General features: G+C 50.4%; 6 protein-coding genes across 6 annotated transcripts; 2 read left to right on the top strand and 4 right to left on the bottom strand.

Annotated features, from left to right (window-relative positions):
* Positions 1–814: 814 nt before the first annotated feature.
* Positions 815–3774, bottom strand: LAESUDRAFT_728854 (uncharacterized protein). Its single transcript, XM_040909525.1, has 11 exons — positions 3182–3774; positions 3062–3127; positions 2981–3003; positions 2828–2919; positions 2616–2776; positions 2487–2563; positions 2322–2437; positions 1719–2269; positions 1507–1650; positions 1149–1456; positions 815–1088 (listed from the first exon to the last, which is right to left on the bottom strand). The coding sequence occupies exons 1-11, from the start codon at positions 3584–3586 to the stop codon at positions 1028–1030; spliced, it is 2004 nt and encodes a 667-aa protein (XP_040761596.1). The 5' UTR covers positions 3587–3774; the 3' UTR covers positions 815–1027.
* A 2220-nt stretch (positions 3775–5994) lies between these two features.
* LAESUDRAFT_738137 (uncharacterized protein) lies at positions 5995–7044 on the bottom strand (the record flags this gene model as incomplete). The annotated part of the gene is made up of 6 exons (XM_040910860.1): positions 5995–6024; positions 6079–6195; positions 6263–6477; positions 6542–6608; positions 6655–6669; positions 6727–7044. 6 exons carry the CDS (start codon positions 7042–7044, stop codon positions 5995–5997), a joined length of 762 nt encoding a protein of 253 aa, XP_040761595.1.
* A 928-nt stretch (positions 7045–7972) lies between these two features.
* On the top strand, positions 7973–9412 carry LAESUDRAFT_787000 (uncharacterized protein; the record flags this gene model as incomplete). The annotated part of the gene is made up of 4 exons (XM_040913900.1): positions 7973–8257; positions 8628–8646; positions 8856–9047; positions 9156–9412. The coding sequence occupies 4 exons, from the start codon at positions 7973–7975 to the stop codon at positions 9410–9412; spliced, it is 753 nt and encodes a 250-aa protein (XP_040761594.1).
* Positions 9413–9796: 384 nt separating this feature from the next.
* LAESUDRAFT_659101 (uncharacterized protein) lies at positions 9797–10361 on the bottom strand (the record flags this gene model as incomplete). The annotated part of the gene is made up of 2 exons (XM_040904788.1): positions 9797–10042; positions 10080–10361. The coding sequence occupies 2 exons, from the start codon at positions 10359–10361 to the stop codon at positions 9797–9799; spliced, it is 528 nt and encodes a 175-aa protein (XP_040761593.1).
* Positions 10362–13125: 2764 nt separating this feature from the next.
* Positions 13126–14387, top strand: LAESUDRAFT_715991 (uncharacterized protein; the record flags this gene model as incomplete). The annotated part of the gene is made up of 5 exons (XM_040907217.1): positions 13126–13263; positions 13318–13584; positions 13785–13891; positions 14057–14127; positions 14281–14387. The coding sequence occupies 5 exons, from the start codon at positions 13126–13128 to the stop codon at positions 14385–14387; spliced, it is 690 nt and encodes a 229-aa protein (XP_040761592.1).
* A 4063-nt stretch (positions 14388–18450) lies between these two features.
* On the bottom strand, positions 18451–19943 carry LAESUDRAFT_761687 (uncharacterized protein; the record flags this gene model as incomplete). The annotated part of the gene is made up of 4 exons (XM_040912967.1): positions 18451–18632; positions 19473–19646; positions 19709–19838; positions 19890–19943. The coding sequence occupies 4 exons, from the start codon at positions 19941–19943 to the stop codon at positions 18451–18453; spliced, it is 540 nt and encodes a 179-aa protein (XP_040761591.1).
* Between the last annotated feature and the right edge of the window lie 93 nt (positions 19944–20036).

Raw genomic sequence — 20036 nt, 5'->3', positions numbered from 1 at the left:
TACATTCGAATATCAATGAGTTCTCACCCAATGCCGTTCGCCGTGAAGGAACCAATGAATTTCCGCCTTCTCTTGACAGTAAGAACCAGCACAGGACAAGGAGCCTACCTTTTCTGGATGCGCTCGCGGACCGATAGGTCGAGCGTTGTTCGCTTGCTGTACGACCCTCGCGTGGTCCTCGGCTGCCGGTGATCATCACCGACCTCCTGCAGTGAGTAAGCGAACAGGAAGCTCGGTACATCAGGGAGCTCTCCCTGAGAGTGCCTCAGTCCGAAGAATTGGTCATGCGATGTCGGATTCGACACTACGGCGATCAATGCGAGAACCACTCACCACGGAGGCGAGCTTGGCTATGAAGGAGGCGTGGTCGCGACCGACACGTTTAGTGAGAAGCATCAAGTCCCAACAAACCCTCAGCAGAAGAGACGTCTGTGGAGGAGCAGAAGAAACTAACAATGGTATGGCTTCGAGAAGAATATGTACGTACGAATTGTTTACACCACATCAGATAGCTAGCGACAGCGAGCATCGATGATACCGTTCTGAACTGGGTAGCCAGGATCCAGCGGCTCAGCTGCAGTAGCAAAGTAGATTACTCTGGACTTCAGGTCGATGTCAACTCATTGAGCCCCTTTCGGATTCCGGTGATCATAAAGCTGAGATACTCCGAAGTGTACATTCCGTCTCCGGATTTTGCACTGACTGTGGAACGTCAGTAACAGTGCCTTGGCTTACTATCACGACATGATGTATTCCGCAGTATGACCGGAACATTAGCCAATGCGGCAGTGAGGTGGCCACCCATCCATCCCTTCACGTCAGACGCGGCTGCTCTCATTGGCATGCCATCTACTCTGGAACAAGACCAGTGATGTGACAAAGCGGAGGTCCATGAAGCAAAAATACATGTTCGTAGCGATGCGAGATGCTCGACGTCAGACCGGATACATCAGGTTGATGAGATGAGTCGGTTACCCAGTGATAGGATAGATACGCGACCCTAATGTACAGCACAGTACCTCTAATTTCACGTTGACTTTGGCTTATACGTGAAGAAGTCTTCATCTCCAATCCAGACGACGCCATGTCTGCAAATGAACGTCAACCATCAGCTGACAGCATGCCATAATTACAGCAAACGGACGCACTTCTCCTTCAGGTGCGAAACCAACCCATTAAAAGTGACAGTCCTTTTATGGGTTGCTTGCTTGTTGATCTTGGCCGTCCCCTTGTCCTGAGTTGCCTGCAGATGTTCCTCTCCTGTACTCTCTTTCCGCGATGCCAGGTCGCAGTGGCGACAGCAAAAGACTTTTTGAGACATCTCGTCGTTGGCAGTGTCCTTGCGTCCCATGACCATAGCCAATGTCCCCGATTGGAAAGGATGCCTGGAATCAATTGAAACGGCATGCCACTCCATAGAAAAGTTGACGCCTTCGTGTCGCTTGCAATGGCGAATCTGGGTTCAACGGTAAGGCGAGGATACGATGGGGTGCGGATGTGACTCACTGCAGTGTTGAAGTCCATGAACAGGTGCGAAGGACACGAGAGACACACAAACATAAATCCTGAGTTCTCGAAGAAGTAGCCAGTATCTGGGTCCTCTGCACTGAGGCCGGATATCGCCAGCAGCTGGTTCACGAGCTGTATAGCCTACGAGGGCGACCCGCGTGAAACACAATCAGCAGTCGGTGAAGAAGTCCCGCGAGACGACAACTCACCTGTGTATCTGGCTCAAAAAGCTGTGCGCTCCAGTTATCCTTTGCTCGCCTTCTCTTGTCCAGGTACGAGCATCGATGCGAACAAGCAGCAATGAAGTCAAGCGGTGTATCTTCACCTTTCTTCTGTGCACCGTGGCACCTCTTACATCTAAACCAAGCAGTGACGCGATCCACGGGATGCAACTTCGTCTTGCTAGTGGCCTTCCAAGCAGGGTATCCAAGCACAGTCCCGAGCGCCGCCCGTGCATCCTCCCGCCATTTTTCCAAGTTCTCCTCGAGTAGCGCGGTGATAAATGTAGAATTCTTTAGATCCGCTGCGATGCCGGATGTTGCGTCGCATGACTTCGCCTGCATGACTTTCATGATGGAGAGCTTCCGGAACTCTGCTAACGTAGGCAGCACCTTCTTCTCTTTCATTGACTGCAGGCGTTTATAATGCTCCTCGACGTCGTCGCGGCGTTTCTTATACGCTGCTTCGTAGCCTCTACGGGCGCTACGTTCTTTCATCTTCGCGACTTCTTCCTCAACAGTAGCCTGGATGGCTTGGTAATCTGGGTAGGCGGCAACTTAGATGACCTCGTCGAATAGTTGCATACTGCATACCTTCTTCCGTCACTGCTTCGAGCACTGCCGTGTTAGAGCGGTGTAGTGATCCGTAACTCTTTGTCATTAGGAGGTCGTATGACGTCCAGCCCTCGCGATGCGCGATGATTTTGGCTCTAAGCTTACGCAATGAGTGACATTAGGACAAGGAAACGTCGAACATACGATTCGTTGTTCAAGGACTTCACAATATCCACGCGTGCCGCGCGTCCTTTTCTCCACTCAAGTAAAGCCGATGCGTGCTATAAGGTGACCGTGTTAAGGCATGTCCCGGAGAGTGGATCAGACATGTACCTCCTGAACGATAGACAGTCTGTCCGCCAAAGCCTGCTTCTCTCGCAAGTACGCATCGATCGTGCTCGAAGAGAGTGCCGCTTTGTTGTATTCATCAACTGCCTTTAACCAATCAGTCTCACGTACGCGTATCGTGCCACTTTTTCTGGGCACTGTGGTTGCTGAACACAAGAATCTTAGATATAACGTAAGTGGAATGATGGGTAACATACCGCGGTGGTCCTCCTCTAGGCGAGGAACCCAGAGCTTTATGTCCTGGTAACGCGAATGCACAATCGGATCGACGAGCAAAAGCTTCGACGTTCTATGGATATAAGCAGCAGTTATTCAAATCTAGGCTTGGAACAAGATAACGCATGACTCGCTTCCATTCAACCAAGCACGAATGCTGGAAGAGTCATCGCATGAGTAGCCCAATTCAACAGCGAAGCGGCCTGCTGACATACCTTCTTACAGACGCGGCCGCGAAGTGTGAATGAGATATACATTTCATCCGTTCTCTTCTCGCAGACCTGAGGGCAGGAAAGTTGGTTCAGGCTGCAGTGCTACACGAGAGCGCTTCGTACCTCACATCGACCGCCGTCAAACAGAAACGCCGCATATGAAGCCTCCGTGAAATTGGGCGTCGGATCTGGAACGGGTGGGTCGCATCGCTCGCGGGCCTGTCTCCAGATGAAGGCAGTCGAGGGGTTGTTGACGAACGCAGAGCACAACGTTTTGCTGCATCTCGCAACAGCTAGGATGGATTGAGAGGGAACGTATGATAAGACCTCTGCAAGGATCTCGAGCGGCAACTTGTCAAAATAGCATCTTCTCAGCTGTTGCAACGCAGTGGCAGCAGCGTTACGATTGATACGAGGCCGTTTTTGTGAACGCCGCTGGACAATGGTGGATTTTGTCTGCTCCGCAACAGGGTTTACCTCCACTTCCGCATAGGCAGAATTGGCCTGCTCGACAGGATTGACGTTCATGGCAGCAAGTGCGACACAGTGAGTAAACGGCTTATACGCAGGTCTCTTGCGATATGCGCAAATATGCACGAGATGAAACAGATGAAGCCTACGTATAGACTGTTGGGCAGCTTGACGATGCAACAGGTATCGACGACACTCGCCTCCTCTGAAAACTGCGTCTCTCAGACGAGTGATGGAAGCCGTTCTTCGACCGACGGGTTTGACGCTCCATGTGACACTGTCACGGTAAACGTCGCAGAGGGACCCCCGATACCGGCCCCATCAGAAGCGTGCAGAGTTTTTGCGGTCGCGGATTTCTGACAGGAGCATGTTGGGCGCGTTAGAGCACTAGTAGCTGTATCTACACGTATGACCCCTTGGATCAATATTCTGAGTTCTGAAGGTTTTGTGAAAACAACTGTAACATCGAGAGAATGAGGTACACACCCGCTTTGTCACATGTCAAGGCTCAACATCCTTGCAACGTCGAATCTGAGAAGTCCGAACGAGACACACGCATGCTTTATCAATATATCAAGACTCAACGTTCAACATCCTTGCAACCTCATATTTTAGTCCGTGGCTCAAACTTGCTTGATCTGAGTGCTCGGACCGGTCACCGAACACTTGACCGCCGCGTGAGTGAACATGGATGCGTACATTGCATGTTCACTCTCACTGCCTCCTCCTGCTCTTGTCGCACTGCTGCTCGACCTCGCTATCGCCCCTTATCAGAGGCGGAGCTCTTCATTGGCATCGGCGGCTCCAGCCTTCTCGACAGACGAGATATGTTTGGGTAAAACGCGATCACGTGATGTACCGCGCAACGTCGCAATGACGTGTACATGCGAACTTGGCTCCTTTCATGCTGCCAGAGCAAAACATATAATGTGGCTACCCAGGCCAGACATTTGCTTGAAGGAAGGGAACAAGCAGCCACATGAGAGACAGCTGAGCGCTGAGCGCTGAGGCCTTGAGGGCCCAATCATTGTGATCCGTTATGCCTTACGCTACTGTACAAAGGAATCTGATGGATGACGCTACTAAAATATGGCAATGCTTTAGAACTTGCTCGCATCACCCGCCGAGTTCGCAAAGTTAGCGGAAAGTTATGCACCGGCGACTCAACCTGACATAATTCAAGAAATCGTGATTTCAATCTCAGTATGTCCAGTATGCATTCCCATGTGCATCCAAATACTTTGATCCTTGATACTTTGATGCAAATGGGCATAACTCATGGTTCAGTGATTCTGAGCCTGGAAGTCAACAGTTCACGAACTTTGGGTCAGCGTCAGCACGCATTCCAAGCCCTCCGCGCACCTTAAAACTTTGATCCTTGGATTGTTGATGAAAGTAGGCGTGACTCACCGTCCAGTGATTATTTGGAGCTTATGAGTCAACAATGCATGAACTTAGGGTCATCAAGCCCGCCGCGCACCTTAGTACTTTGATCCTTGACTTGTTGATGCAAGTAGGCGTGACTCACGGTCCAGTGATTATGAGCCTACGAGTCAACAATCCGTGAACTTCGAGTCAGCACGCCCGCCGCGCACCTTAGTACTTTGATCCTTGATTTGTTGATGCAAGTAGGCGTGACTCACGGTCCAGTGATTATGAGCCTACGAGTCAACAATCCGTGAACTTCGAGTCAGCATGCCCGCCGCGCACCTTAGTACTTTGATCCTTGAATTGTTGATGCAAGTAGGCGTGACTCACGGTCCAGTGATTATGAGCCTATGAGTCAACAATCCGTGAACTTCGAGTCAGCACGCCCGCCGCGCACCTTTGATTACCTTGATGGTTGAATTGTTCATGTAGACAATTATGAACTGCGAACCAGTGACCTGCGTCAGGGTGATCTCATACCACCGAATGATCGTGACACACGTACCCTATGTTCATTAAAGTTAATTCTTAAAGGGACAGGCCCGATGCTGACTGTGAAACATAATCTGACGGCTTATGCACTCAGCTGCTACAAGATCATAAAAGAAACCTCACAAATACCACTCACTGATATCTCTGCTGCTTACAGTGAGCTTCATCTTTCTCCTCGCGGTGGTGGAGCCACTTTTGTCATACTGAAGGCCACCGACGGCGGTGGCACATTTTAAGGCCATAGAAATGATATTGTGCACCAGTAGTACCGATAGCAATATGAAAAAACATAGCATCCTTACAAAAAAGGCTACGAGCAGTATTGAACGAGCAAATGTAAGTCAAAGCATACCAGATGAAGCGACAAATTAAAAAGAATAGAGCATTTCGTAGTAAGTCCTGTAGTAAAACCTGACCAGGCCCTGCGTCTTTGTCCATCGCAGAGACCGCACGGTCGATGACAGAGATCCTAGCAATGTGACTGAACGAGCGAACAGACATAAGACAGAATATATGCAGCAAAACAAAAGGGCGACTTTCCATATCTACGTCATAGAAAGCTTCCCCTTGCTTTTCTGCAAGATGACATCAAAACGTGTGTGGAGATTGAGAAGTTTTGGGATACGCACGTATGCGACGGTTTCAAAGTTGTAGTCTATGCCCGCCTCCTCCAGCTTGTACTTCTTCAGGCTCTGGCGCTGGAGCAGCCGCTCCTCCGCCTGTTCCTGCTCTTTCCCCGTGCGTTTCTGTACTGATCAGTCATCAGTCAAACATCACATCATCGCAGTTCAACGATCCTGATCCACAGCGCACCTCGTTGTGCTGCGTCCTTACCACACGGGCGCGCGGCACGGCGCGCCACTTCCGGTCCACGCCGACCCACAGCTTGAGGTGGACTTTATCCTTCGGGATGACCTTGCACTTGAGAAGGTGCCCCATGAGCAGGCAATTGTCCATCATCTCCGCGACAATCTTCGCGACGGATGCAGAGTCAAACTCGATGAACGCGTGGTGTTTCGGTGCCCAATCTATGAATGGCATCGCGAAAAACGGATGAGCGAATAGGTTATGGATGAATGTGACATGAGCTACGTACCTTCTTGTTGCGTGAGACCCCGAGACGCGTGACGGTGCCGAACTGCGAGAAGTATGCGCGCATCTCATTTTCGTAGAATCAGTGGCGGTATCCTGCCAAGGTAGATCACTCCACAGCCTTCACTCTGCATAACAAGCGAAATTTAGGACAGAGAGTATGTCGAAAAGGAAGTAATGCGTACCGGATGCTTTTTTGCCTTCTCCGGCTTCTGCTTCACGACTGCATCGTCCTTGGAGATGATCGGCAGCTCTGACACGTCGATATTCTCCCACTCTTCCGCCCTCTCATCGTCGGAGGAATCTTCATCGTCCGCAGAAAAGCTGTACAGATGTTCTTCATCTCCTTTTTGGTCCTCCTTGTCGCTACCTACCAGCGACTCCTTTACTTCTTCGCTCTCTGTCGCTACCGGAGATGACTGTATCTTGGTCCTCGTTCTTGTCATCGCTAGCTGCGACCTCTTCCTCCTACTCCTTCTCGTCGCTAGCCGCAGAAGCTCCATACCGCCAGTCGAGATGGCTTCTTCCTCATCATCCTCGTCCTCGTCAATTCAGAAGCTTCGGATGGTGGAGGTGGGGCCATTGTCTTCGCCGCTTTCTTCACTGCGGATTCTAGTACAGGTTTCGCCGTAACCTTCTACAAGTTTTTTGGCTGCCTCCTTCGCGGGTGTAGTTTTCGCCTTCTTCGTGCTTTTCTCCGCGTAAGACTTCCCGATCTCCTTCGAAGGAAGAGGCTGTACCTTCACGCTTTCCTTGGCTGGGACCTTCGATGCTGACTTCTCCTTAGGAGCCGCTTGTGGCTTCCTATCGCTTTCTTTCGCAGGATTAGGGTGTGATGTCTTGGCGCTCTCCTTCACGGTTTCATCCTTATCAGCATGATGGCATGTGGATATAACAGCAGGATCGAAAACAGTAGCAGATGCCTCCGCTTGACCGTGCCGTTTCTTACCTGCTTTCTCACGAACATCACCGTGAGTCGATGCCGGCAGAGGCGGCTGTGCAGCGATCGCAGCAGCGGGTGCAGTATTTGCGTGTGCAGTCTCGCATTCTGTGTACGATACTAACTTATCAGCAGACAGTGAAGATCCAGACGTATCCTCTCGACATTTCTTCTTCTTTTACCGCTTGGGCTGCTGGTCTGCCGGCTTGGGCCCCATGCTGGGAGTGGCATCGGACTGCGCCGCTTGAAGAGCGCACAATTGTTTGTGCTTCATCGGCTTTTGTGGTGTCTCTAGATGCGCAGACAGTTTGGAGGAAGACATATAACAGACGAAGCAGGGGATTGTGAGTCGTGACAGACACGGACGAGGGAGATCGTTTTAGAAGACGGCACGATCAGCACGTGGTGTTGTGCTTCCGATTCAAACAAAGGATCGAGATTCGAGTCTTACTCACCGCTGACAACGCGGCCCGTCTGTCTTGGGCGACTATATGTTCACGGTGCCTAAGTTGTCATATCCTAACGTCGTGGGCGATGCTCTCGAAATCACTACCCGCGCTGCCCTCAAAGGTGAAGATGTTGTCGTCAGGTCTGGCGAGACGGACGAGGATAGTAGCAAATTGCTCAGCGAGCTAGAGCAGCTGGTGAAGAGATCTCTTGGTGACATATATCCTAGCTCGGACACATATATGTGCAATGAGAAGGAGCATGAAAGAAAGAAAAAGAAGTGGAAGACGGAAGGGAATGATGAGGCCGGTGCTGACTTGATAGAATTTGTGCGTTCGTCTGTTTTCGTGACTGTCATTGAGCGCTCTGGCTCATCATGATAGCAGTTTTTCGTCTCGTATCAGAACTCGTCTTGTATCAGACAAGCTACCTCCGAAACCTGTCTCATTGACTGCTAAGCTAACTCCGACTCTGATGTCAGCCCTTCTCGTGTGCAAATCCGATTGCACTTGCTAATCGTCCGCAGTGTCAAGAAACTGGAATGCGAAGATGATGATATGGAGGAGGAGCGACGGAGGCGTCAAGCACAAGCGGTCGCCGTAGACTTCGAGTCGGATTGAGCAAGAAGGGAAAAGATCCTCCATGTGCGTGAGTTCCGATGCCCCGTTCCATCCGAATGGCCTATTCATATCCTTGTAGCCGCATCACCAAATTGACAGTAAGCTGCTTCATGTACAAGCCAAATTTCCATCGCCACATCCTCCGATGTTTCTAGCTGAGATCCCTAAAGGCCACCGGAGCCGCCCAAAATAACATCCTTGAAGACAGACTCCGAGGCCCCACCATCCCCGCATAATCCCTCCTATAACGACATTCCCTGTACTTTCGTTTCCATACCTTCAACTGTATTGAAACCTGCATTGAAAGATGGCCATCGAAAAAGGAGGCGGCGGAAGGCTTCTCGCGCATTTGAACCTCAGCCTCATGCGATGTTTTGGCGGCCGCTTCGCGAGCGGGGTGTCAAGGCAGCAGGCCATGTCATGGGCTACGGCAGCAGCTGGTCGGTGTACAAGGACGATTCTCTGCGATATCAGTATCAGACGGATACCCTGCGTAAGGGTATAGTTGCAGCATGGACGCCCAAAACACGCAGATAAATCTCCAGCCACCATTTAGATCTGCACCATACTCACCAGAATGCACTGTACACTCTATGATACGCATTAGAACAACGCACCCTCGCGCTATCCTATGCTCGTGTCGTCCGCGTCCACTGGCTCGTGCTGTGGATAATCCCGCGTCACGATCTGCTTCCCCTTATCCCGATCCCTACGCTCCCGCCTCTTCTGCGCCCAGGCCTCCTCGCCACCGGGGAAGTTCACGAGTTCAAAGTCGCTCCTATACGCGCTCGTTTCAAATGCAAGCTTCAACAGTTCGAGCACCTGGCCGTTGATCGGGTCGATGCTAACGGCGTCGACAATTAATCGCCCAGGGCATTTAAATCAATGCAACGGAGAAATGGTAAGATGGATAAGATTGTTCAATGAAATGAGGACAAAATATGGAAGGTAGCAAGGAGATGAGATTTATGAGGTCTACTATCAGCGATAATGCGCCTTTAGGATGCATCAGACCCTCTGCGAGAAGCTTCCACCACTAAAGAAGCGTCGTGAGAATACAATAATGGCGATAATTGATGGGCACAATTTGGCATACCACTATAGAGCTCGTGCGAGTCTGTCACTTGCCTACAATGTTCAATACGATGGCTTTACAAGTCGTTAGGCGATGCCTTTGTAACCACATCAATGTGGTCACGGGCATATCGCTCAGGACGATTGGATTGTGCCTGTGAGCTTCTGAAAGGTTCAAGCGATAGATGATGCACTAGTCATGACCCTTGGAGTCGATTCGCCACCTTTGCGGTATGCAAACATATCTGAGAATCGGTCACCGAAAGTTACCTTTGCCTGGGCGACTAAATTCTCGTCATGGGCTTTGCGCGCCTTCCTCTGCAGCGCTGCTATCTTCGTGACAGGCAATCGCTTGCCGCCCTCGCTGTACTTCTGCCAGAAACCAGTCGGCGTTAAGAGTCTGTATTCTGTAACGAGGAACTGAAATTCAAATCAGTCTAGCGAGCATGTAGAAAACTGGAGAGGCGGGGACCTTCCAAGTTGACCAGTGCTGCTTGATGCCAGCCCAGCATTTGTCTTGACGATAGTGATATACCTTGGGCCAGTGAATGAGTGCGATGCTCGTTTCGCGAAGGATGAGCGGGGATGAGTTATCCCATGATGGTGAATGATCATCCCACATGCGATCCAGCTTGTCCAAATCCTTGGCAAACGAAATGTACGGAGGATCGGGGATCTCCTTACTGTCGAAATGCAAGACTCCCGAACCCAGCTCAATGCTAGAATCGGTCCTACACATCCACCGTGAAGACCGCCGCGCTTCCTCGTGACTCAGAGGCACTGAGGTCCTGGCTGGAGACTGTACGATCGGAGAGGGAGCCACTTTGATCAGCGATTGCATTGTCTCTAAACGCTGTTCTATGCGCTCCATATATTTAAGGATTTGACCCATGAAAGTATGTTGAGATGTCGAGCTTGAATCTATGCAGCCGAACGACGCATGTGTTGACCGGTGCTCGGATAGACTGTGAGATAAGTGCGGCACGACTGTTGACTCGTCTTGATATCTCAGTTGGGACGCTGAAGCGGATTCTGAAGGCTTCTCACCTTCCAAAGGAGAGGTCGAGTGAGAACCAGTCCCGCCCTCCTGCTCAACCACCATGCGAGCCTGCGATATCGGTTAGCAAGCTTGAGTGAACAGTTCGCCACAGCATACCCAATCCGCCATTTGCATGTACTGAGTTATGGTTCTCGTATCTTTTGATCTTCGAGGGATTAGTGGCGGAAGGGCGATAGGATGAATCATGATCTGTTCTCGTCGCAGGGTAGAACGCTTGGGTTGCCTCTTGCGACCTTGCGTGCTCGACAGATGCACTTCCTGTCGCTCCGCTGTAATGATATTTGTCGTGGGTCCCTTGTGGAAGCGTGTATGAACGGGTTTCTTCCTGGAGATGCCAATACTATGTAATCACTGGAATTAATCCTTGGCCGACACTTACATTTCCCAAGTTTCCCTGTTCTCACTGAAGCTTTTGAGAGCAGCAATGTACGATGACTTGTTCATCCGTTCAGGTTTGAGCTTCCACTTGCGAATAAGACTGTGAAGCTCGGGACGCTTCATGGGCGCTCTGTTTCGATCAAAATGGAGTTGCGTCGCAGGAGAGAGATTAAGACGAACAAGTCAACCTCTTCTACACTCCATTCTCCAGTGCTAAGAAGCTCCGAGGGCAGAACTATGATGTCACCGGCGAGAGAAGATGCTGCGCTTTGTGTCGATACTTGCGGAGTCGATGCAGCAGGACGATCTTCACCAGGAGTTGCATTTTCGAAACCAGTTCTTGTGTTACCGGCCACAGGGTATCCTGCAGTTCGAGAAGAAGAACTCACAAAAGCCTGGACTGAGGACGAGAGTGCAATGCTAGCCAATACGGTCAAGGGATCGCTCGACATGCTGCAATGGTCACTTAGGTGAGTGGTGCACAGGGAATGTCGTCACATTTGAAAATAGGGAAGACCCCCTCAGTTCCATGTCCCCAGATCGATCCTCATGAGAGGTTGTCATATGCAGCGACGCCAATCTATGGATGCGGAGCCAGGACCACAGAGTCAATAGTTGTTGACTGCATGCGCCCAACGATGAAGAGGAGGTTGGGGAGTTCTTCATAAAAAGAAGAGTGCTGACGGCAAGCACGACATGCAAGAGATCCTTAGATGCTGAGGGCTTTGTCGCGGCAGTTTGCACGTCAGCTCAGGAGGCCTCAGGTTCAAATTTCAAAGGTCGCAGAGTGCGGCGTTCCTCCACATTAACGCTCGAGCACGTGAGCGTCAAGTTCACGCGAGGAGGTGGTATACTTTGCTGCATCCGAAGGGGCTTCGCCCGGGAAATTTGACCTTCCAGCGTCAACGTGCAGCACCCTTGGCAAGCCCGGGGAAGTTTTTTTGAGACGCGGAATGCCAAGCTTGTAGGGGAACGTCAAAACTCCGTCAGTAAGTACTACTCTTACGGAGCTTATTGTTCGCGGCAGAGTCTGATGTACCGGTCGTCGGTCGCTCATTACGCCTCGCACCCGAGGTGCTACAGCGAGCCGTAATGCACAGGCCTCCTCAGCGGCAAGATATTTCTCTAAATCGATGTTTTGTATGTGGAAAACAGTGTTATTGACACGATGATGAATCGAGGTGACAGATCGGATGATGATAATGTGTGGGCTCTGTATGAGTATAAATACGTTTGAAGGGTTACAACCAGGGTCCGATACCAAGTACTCAAGTCAATGACGCTCAAAAGTTCGGCCGGTACTTGACGGCCCCTGCCGGTACATTGTGAGTACTCTGTTCAATGAAGATTGCCGATCGCGAGCCAAGGTGTTGGCGCAAAGTCCTGGCGCCTCAACGTTTAACGTTCAACTATTATCAGAACATTCTTTATAGACTGAAACCTCAATCGAGGCGGTTTCCCCATGATCCTCCGTGACCATCGCATACGCGGTGCTTGTAAGCAGCATTGAGTACTCCTCGACCCCGAAAGGGGAAGTTGCACAGCATCTGCCAGTCATTGCAAGTACGCACCCTTTCGACCATATGTTCAGTCACGCGTCACATCCACCTTTGAACTGGCCTTGCAGTTCAAATATCACGCATCACTGGTCGCTTTGAACTAAGGGTCAGTTCAAAAGTCTCACCGTTCGGGAGCCTTTTCGCGGGATGTATTTTTCTCTATCGAAGAATAAGCGCCCTGAACTGAACCGAGGTTTTGTCCCGCGTCGCGGGGGTTCTTGAACAGTTCAAGGCGTCACGCGTCACACCCCATGAACGTATGGTCGAAATGGTACAGTATTGCCAAAGCACGTCCAGCCAGGTCCAGCCACTGCTCGTGCAGAAACCTCAGTCCGATGATGTCCGATATGAACGTCTGATGGAGAAATGCCTCCACGAGAGGCATATAATTTGAAGTTGTGTCCCCTTGTCCCAATCCAGTATTGTTATATTCTCCTTGACATCCACTCCCATATCTCCGTCAGATTGTTTCTCTGTCGAGGTGCACCAGCGGAGCGTTGCCTCACATGATACACCGAGCCGAACAGTTCTTAGCATATGCCAAACGACGTGCTGTCGTTTCAAACCCGCCGCATGACATTTCACTCCCTGATGTAGAGTCCCTGGACCGTGCGCTGTTGAAGATTCACAAACTGCACAAGTCGGTGAGCATGCTTCAACGTTGGCGTATCAGCAGGTGCCTCCTGACACATCTCAAGCCTTCTGACATTCACGATGCTCCCGACGGAGACAATATCTATACTCTCTATTTCACGGTTGAATTGCCGCGGGGGGCTGAGGTTCCACAGTCCATGCTGCAAAGCCCCGTCGCTGTTGCGGATCGGTTTATTGGAAAAGAGGATGATGCCTCAGCACCGGAATGGCTGCAGTGGCCACGGGATTCTGTATGGTTTGTGCAGATTTCCCGACGGGACGCTTCACACCTTTTCAAAATCATGGCCAAATATCCAGAAAACCTCGAAACAGTAAGTCTTCCGCCACAGCAATCGAGCTGAATTTCACGAATTCCTGAATCCAAGCCTGGCTCGGCTGAACGTTGCCTTAAATGGGCATCCGCCATATGGGTGAGCTTGAATAATGCATTTCAATAGCCCGGTATCCTCATGCACAAAGTTCCAGGCGGACGAACACGATGAGGTCAGCATAGTTGCTGAAGGTCCTGTAGCATCACGTCGCCCGACCCTACCTCGCAGCGTACGCCCATATAGAAGCCAGAAACATTCTCATTCACCAGACACCGCTGAATCTTACATGTATCTTCGTTCCCGTACTGTACGTTGCGTTTCTTGGTCGACCGATCCCTTCATATACCTTCGTAATCGTTCAGTGCACCGCTTTATCCCCTGAATTCAATCTGCTTCTGGAAATATTATTGTGCAGACTGGTTACACATCCAATCGAATTGTCATCCTGACTTTTGCGTGCGTGTCACTTGAGCTCCATCAATCATGTGCCTGAAAATATTCTCATTGTCATCAACGGAACTTCTATGAATGTGTCAATTACTAGTACGTGCGTGATTAATGCAAGAAATCACGCATCGTGTCTGTATCTGACCGTATACAGGTCAGAACCAATGATATCGCTATCTTTACGAATGTCAACTGCGATTCAACACACGGAAACCCCAAACTTAGATTATCACATGTGTGTTATTCTAGGACATGTCCGTGCTAAGCAACTGCAACCGAAGCTGACGGAACAACGCTCCCCCCGGATTCAAGTATTCACTGCACTGAAAAAACACATTGCCACAGCAGTAGGCTGATAATTAATTGACTCACATGGACCGCGTAATATTCCTAATCGTATCAACGAAGGAGCGAGATTGACGACGGTCGGCCCAATGAAGTGAACGATGCTCATGCGGATTGCCCTGAATCGACATATTGCATTAGTTCGCGGCTCATACCGACCAATGGACTGGCGGTGTCAAAGATAACTCCAGGGTAGAAACATCAGTTCCACCTCGCATCTGCGTGGAGTAGAAATGCAGAGATGTCGGAAATCTGGCGGACATCGTGGTATGTCACTAGATTTTGATGAGCAGGTGCACGCAATCACATTGACATGTTGATGATCTCAAACTTCTATACAGGCCCGGACAATTACTGCTTCAAGCAATCTTCATGCAGAGTGCCTTGACGTGAAAGATCAGTTCGAGCGTCCCAAAGGACGGCCATACTTGAACCGTCCCGACGTCCATTAAGATTCTAGTGCTATCCGTTCCGCAGTTTTGACGGGCGCGTTGTAGGGTCAGCAATTGATCGACTAGCGGCGCGGCCATGGAGGCAATACCTGAATGAAACGTCGATCAGGCGCAACTTGGGCTGCCGGACGCTAAGTACGTCTTGCTGACTTGTTCAACATTACTGTTTCAAATCATCGGTCCCATATATATTGTACTGATATAAGAAAGAGATAAGGTGCCGTATATGGCACAGCCTTCTGCATAGTGACTTGCCTGCCCGCGATGCATGTGTCCCCGTAGTCCAACAGCGTACGCGACAGTGCATGACCGTCAACATATCTGGTCTGTCACAGACATCGGCTCCGAAGGAGAGCTTGGTTTACGTGCAGCAAATTCCGACAGCACGGTGTAGGGATGTAAGCTACTTGGGTACTTCGCCAGGAACATCATCAAGACCGGGCATAGCACAAGCGCATTGTACTATAGTATCAAGAATTAGCGCACACTGTGACCGTTTCCAGGACTATTTTACTCATCGCGAGCTTTTTTAATGTATTTCTTCATCATCTGGCTTTAATTTAGAACCAATACTTACTCAGAATGCGACCACGATTATTCAAGAAGCGCCAAGTCTGTAAAGCATTGATACGTGAGAGTACGATTGGGCTGGTGAGATACAGCACTGAATGAACATTGTGCTGAATATACTAAACCGCGAAATGAATTGTGTACAGATAGAATACGGCATACACAGTTACGGAACGATATTGAGGTCTTCTCTGAGGTTACGTGCATCGTACATGTTGCAAAGTGCTCTGACTGTTCTGGAGTAACGTTAGCAGTAGTTGATTTGAGCAACGTGCTGCTGGTTCTCACCTGGACATTCAAGTTACAGGTACCTGGACTAACCCTGCAGAACAAGCAACGTCTGTGTTGCCGCTCGGTCCATAGCCTCACCCTTGTTCGCACCAGTGCCAGTTCCATGTTCTACACCGTTTACTTGGCACAGCTATGGTCAGCGGTGTTGAAACTGTCTCATCGGTTAGCAACACACTGTATGCCCTTGCAGCCCACGTAATATTACGTCCAGAATCTGTCTTGATCATCTCCCAAGATAGTGAATTTGTGAGACCATTGCGTTGGAGGTGATTATTGAGCTGCTGGCGCGGTCCTGAGTAGAGATTAATGAACGAGAGGAACAATGTATAATAAAACGCTTCCTACCATGCTCGTTGAAAGACATGCTTATTCAAAGAACGGTGACGACGGATTCGATTGTAGCAGGGAATGCTGAAACTCCTCTGGCAACATCCTAATAACACATTTATGCGACCAGCAGACGCACTCTCAACCACCGGCGTGTCAAGCATAGAGCAAACGTTCACAGACCCAGCGGTCGACTGGACACACTGTATCTCGCTGTGGCGTGGCTCAGGCTGGTGAGGAACAACGTACAGACATGATCGTCTCCGAGACAAATGACGAGAAATGCCAGAGGACACATTACGGATAGCTCTGTGTGGTCTGCCGGGCTGTTGAGCGCGATTGGCTAGCCGCCTGAATGTTGAGGTCATTGACAGTTGTAAGGATTGACAGCAATGGAGGTGGCCTAATTTGCTGATGATCTGTGTGGCATCGTGAGTGAAATGAACTTGGACGAATCGACGCACCGTCAGATAGCGGCACGATCATTGAGGCGATAGTGATCTGCGACACGCTGGCGGTAGGGTTTGACAACATATACCATTGAGATGCTTCATGCAAACGGCTTGTGTGCTGATATATGTCTTAGCCTCACCGCACGTGAAGTGGAAAATTCACCATAAAATGGAAATGCTATGGGCGTCATCCATAGAGGTCAGCATTCTCTCGACATTCGTCGGAGACGCAAAAAAGGATTCGAGTATCTCCACAGTGTCAAATTGGATGCAGAATGGAGGTCAAACCGCTCATCAGCATCCACGCTGAAACAATAATCCACCAGCATGGCACCCACTCCGATAGTATAAGGATGAACGTAAATGGTTCCCGGCGTTTAGATAGATGTGGTTCAGTTACACGAACGCGGACCTTACGTGTCGATGAAAAGTGCGCGGATGGACAGCAGAATGAGCGATTAGTCAGAGGAAAATGCTGATTCCGAGGTCATTGGGGGATGGACTGACCGCCGAGGCGTCATATCCCACTCACTTTGTACCAGTGCAGCTGTTGTCCCCTCGTTTCTCTTGCTGCGTTGCATGCAAGGCTGGAATCGGAGACATGTTAGAAAACAATAAGCATCGTGATCGGTTTCACGATTTCTCGATATCTATCGTGCAAACGCTGTGCATTCACAAGCCATAGATCAAAGTGCACGCCCAATTCCACGTGTACGTACGAACTCACAGGTGCGGCATCCACTCTGATATCCGATTCAAAGAGACCGGGTGTCGATGTCCGAATAGACTTCGCCCGCCCCGCATTTACCGATCTTGTGCATTGGCGGACGATGGGCGGGTGACCAGTGGATAGAGATGGAGATTGAGAGCAAAATTAGGGCCCTAGGTGATCGGAAGGTTATGGACCGGACGCAAGTCAGTATAATCAGGCACGTAGTTGACAAGCAAGTGCTGAATGGCGTTTTTTAATTTCGTTTGTGGAGGGGAATACGATTTAAATAATCTGCTTAAAAAAACTTGTACAAATCGTACAAGATTTCTTCACGGCTCTGCTGGGGTGTACCTTTTGCAAACCTGGCTTAATCGGTGATTGTTCCATTTGTCACCGCAAGTTTTCTCCAATGGAGTAGCTATACCACTCCCCATGTATCACAGAATCTGCTGGGCTGGCGACCAGTAGCATGGGCGATCAGAGTCACCTAGTGTTGCTGATGACCACTGACATGCACTCAACTGATCCGGTTGTTCCATAAAATCACACTGCTCCTCTATCGGAATTGGTGGTGGCTCCCCAGCATTCACTCGTCCGGACAATCGAGGCAGGCAGATCGCGGCGTCGCGGGAGGCGTTTACAATGGCTGACCTCCGGCCACATTCCGGGCTTGTTGCGTGGACTGAGGAGTGAGACACACTGGAAGTATTGTGACATGTTTCCAAGGTAAGTGGTGAATGAATACTTCCACGTAAATGTCCCCACCGCATGATAGCAATCTCCAAGTCAGAGAGAATCTGTTTGACTGCCGATGCGAACGCATGATTTTGAGTCTACTTGACAGAGTATAGCAGCTTCAGAGCAACGCAGTTGTTGGCATGCGGAGGTCAATGACAAAACGTATGCGGCAGAATGACGATCCGGCAGCGAGAACGCGATCCTAGCAAAAAAAATAGGAAGCAGACAGGAGAGCGTTGAGTTTCTGAGATAAGACTTCTTGTATGGGAGAAATGAGCGCGACACTCATCGTTCTTACGACGGAAGTGATATGCTGTGAAAGATTCAAGCACGTCCAATCTGGGCGCGCATCTTTACAGAACAAACTGCTACATGAATCCGGAGCGTACCACTGTGTGACAAAGCTCGGATGGATGGATTCATCCCGATCAATGCACTGCTTGTTAAATTCGTTCAGATAGGATTTCTGCATGGACGTGCTCCGAGCTTACATTGCGACAGGTGAGCATAGCACAAGGACCGCTCACATATATCAACACGTCTCGAAAACACGGTACAAGTCCGGCAAGCTCGCCACCTGCACCACATTGCCGTCCAACAGCGACTTCGGCGCGACTAGATACCGCGCCAGCGCGGGGAACAGTACATGCTGTCTCTGCCACTGTACCGAACGGTCTTCCGCCTTCTCTTCCTCGGACAGCTCCGTATCTACGTCTGTCGCGGACGGCGCTATGAGCGGTTCTGATATACAGAAATATGCGAGCTCGCGAAGGAACGAATCGAAACATTTTTTCGGACGTCCAGTCAACCTAGAACGCTCATCAGCGTGGGATGGAATAAAGGAGAAAGCAGGTGCTTGCCTGAGGCCCGAGTCTCATAAGGAAGAGCAGCAGCGTGCCGAGGTTGTGCGTATAGTCCCTAAGCAGCATCGGCAGGCTCTCGACCACGCCCTCAGCATTGATGCGAAGCAAGAAGTATCCATCGAGCATTTTGCGGTGCTGAATCAGCATATTCAACTATGCGCTATGTCAAGAATGTAAGCAATGAGCGTCGGGAAATGAACTTGGAGAGGCCGCCACTGGCGACTTTACATCGACGATTCGCGGCTTGCTTAGCCCGCTACGCTCGATGCCTCCACCTCGACTGCAAGAGCAACGATCGTCCACAGCGACGACGCAGGATTGAGCTTCAACCATCTGAAGTCGCCGAGCTGACGCAGCCCGAGCTGGTAAAACAGTTACCTCTCTGCATCCAATAAGGCGTTATAATATGAGAAACATGTATGAAAGCAGTGGAAAAACAGCTTTAACGCTAGAGCACCGTGATGCACCAGATTTAGCTTCGTCGAGTGTTAGATGAAGGAGAGGCACCGACTGACGTCCACAATCCCGTCGAACGTGTGCTTTACCAAAATCGCACTAAGTTCCGTGACGAACTACCATCTCACGATGCATACGTGAATCTGATTCATGCTCGACTTATGGCGGTGCTTCCTCTTAGCCAAAGCCTGCCTAAGGTTCGGAACCGACGTCAAATAGCACAGCGATTGCTTACTGTCGCGCGCCTTGGTTACTTGATGCGGCGGCGTCTCTGCCCCACTCGGCCCGCTGCCTCCGCTCGCCTGCTGCGAAAAACTGACGACCGCGAACATGGAGTCTAGCGGGCGGTCTTGCAGCGAAGTGCGCACTTCGTGCGACAAGAGCTTCTTCTGCTGCTGCTGAACAGAAGCTGTGGTCATACAGCTCTTTTTATTTTAGCAGATTTGCCGGTTACGATGGTGAATAGCATACAGAGCGGTGTCGAGGAGCCTTCTGCATGCGTCTCCTCGTTCTCATCATCGCGGTCCTCCTGGTCGAGCGCTCGCTTGTTGTCCTTTCCCTTGTTGTGCGGCACTTCAGCGACGTCGCCCGTAAGGAGAGTCTACAACGTCACCGTCAGCCGTCAAGCTCATTCTCCACCATCTGCACGAACCTGATAATCAACACGCGCGACTGGCTCTCCCCAACAAGCTTCTTTTGAAGGCATTCAAGGTATGCCCCATGATGGCGTCCTCGTTCAGAAAGTGCACCTCATGCTTCGTCAGATTGATTTCATGTTGACCGAGTGCGGATTGAGCTG

The sequence above is a fragment of the Laetiporus sulphureus genome (assembly GCF_001632365.1).
Source record: "Laetiporus sulphureus 93-53 unplaced genomic scaffold LAESUscaffold_37, whole genome shotgun sequence".
Taxonomy (NCBI): domain Eukaryota; kingdom Fungi; phylum Basidiomycota; class Agaricomycetes; order Polyporales; family Laetiporaceae; genus Laetiporus; species Laetiporus sulphureus.
The sequence above is the reverse complement of the archived record's forward strand: the minus strand, read 5'-3'. Positions and strand labels throughout refer to the sequence as shown.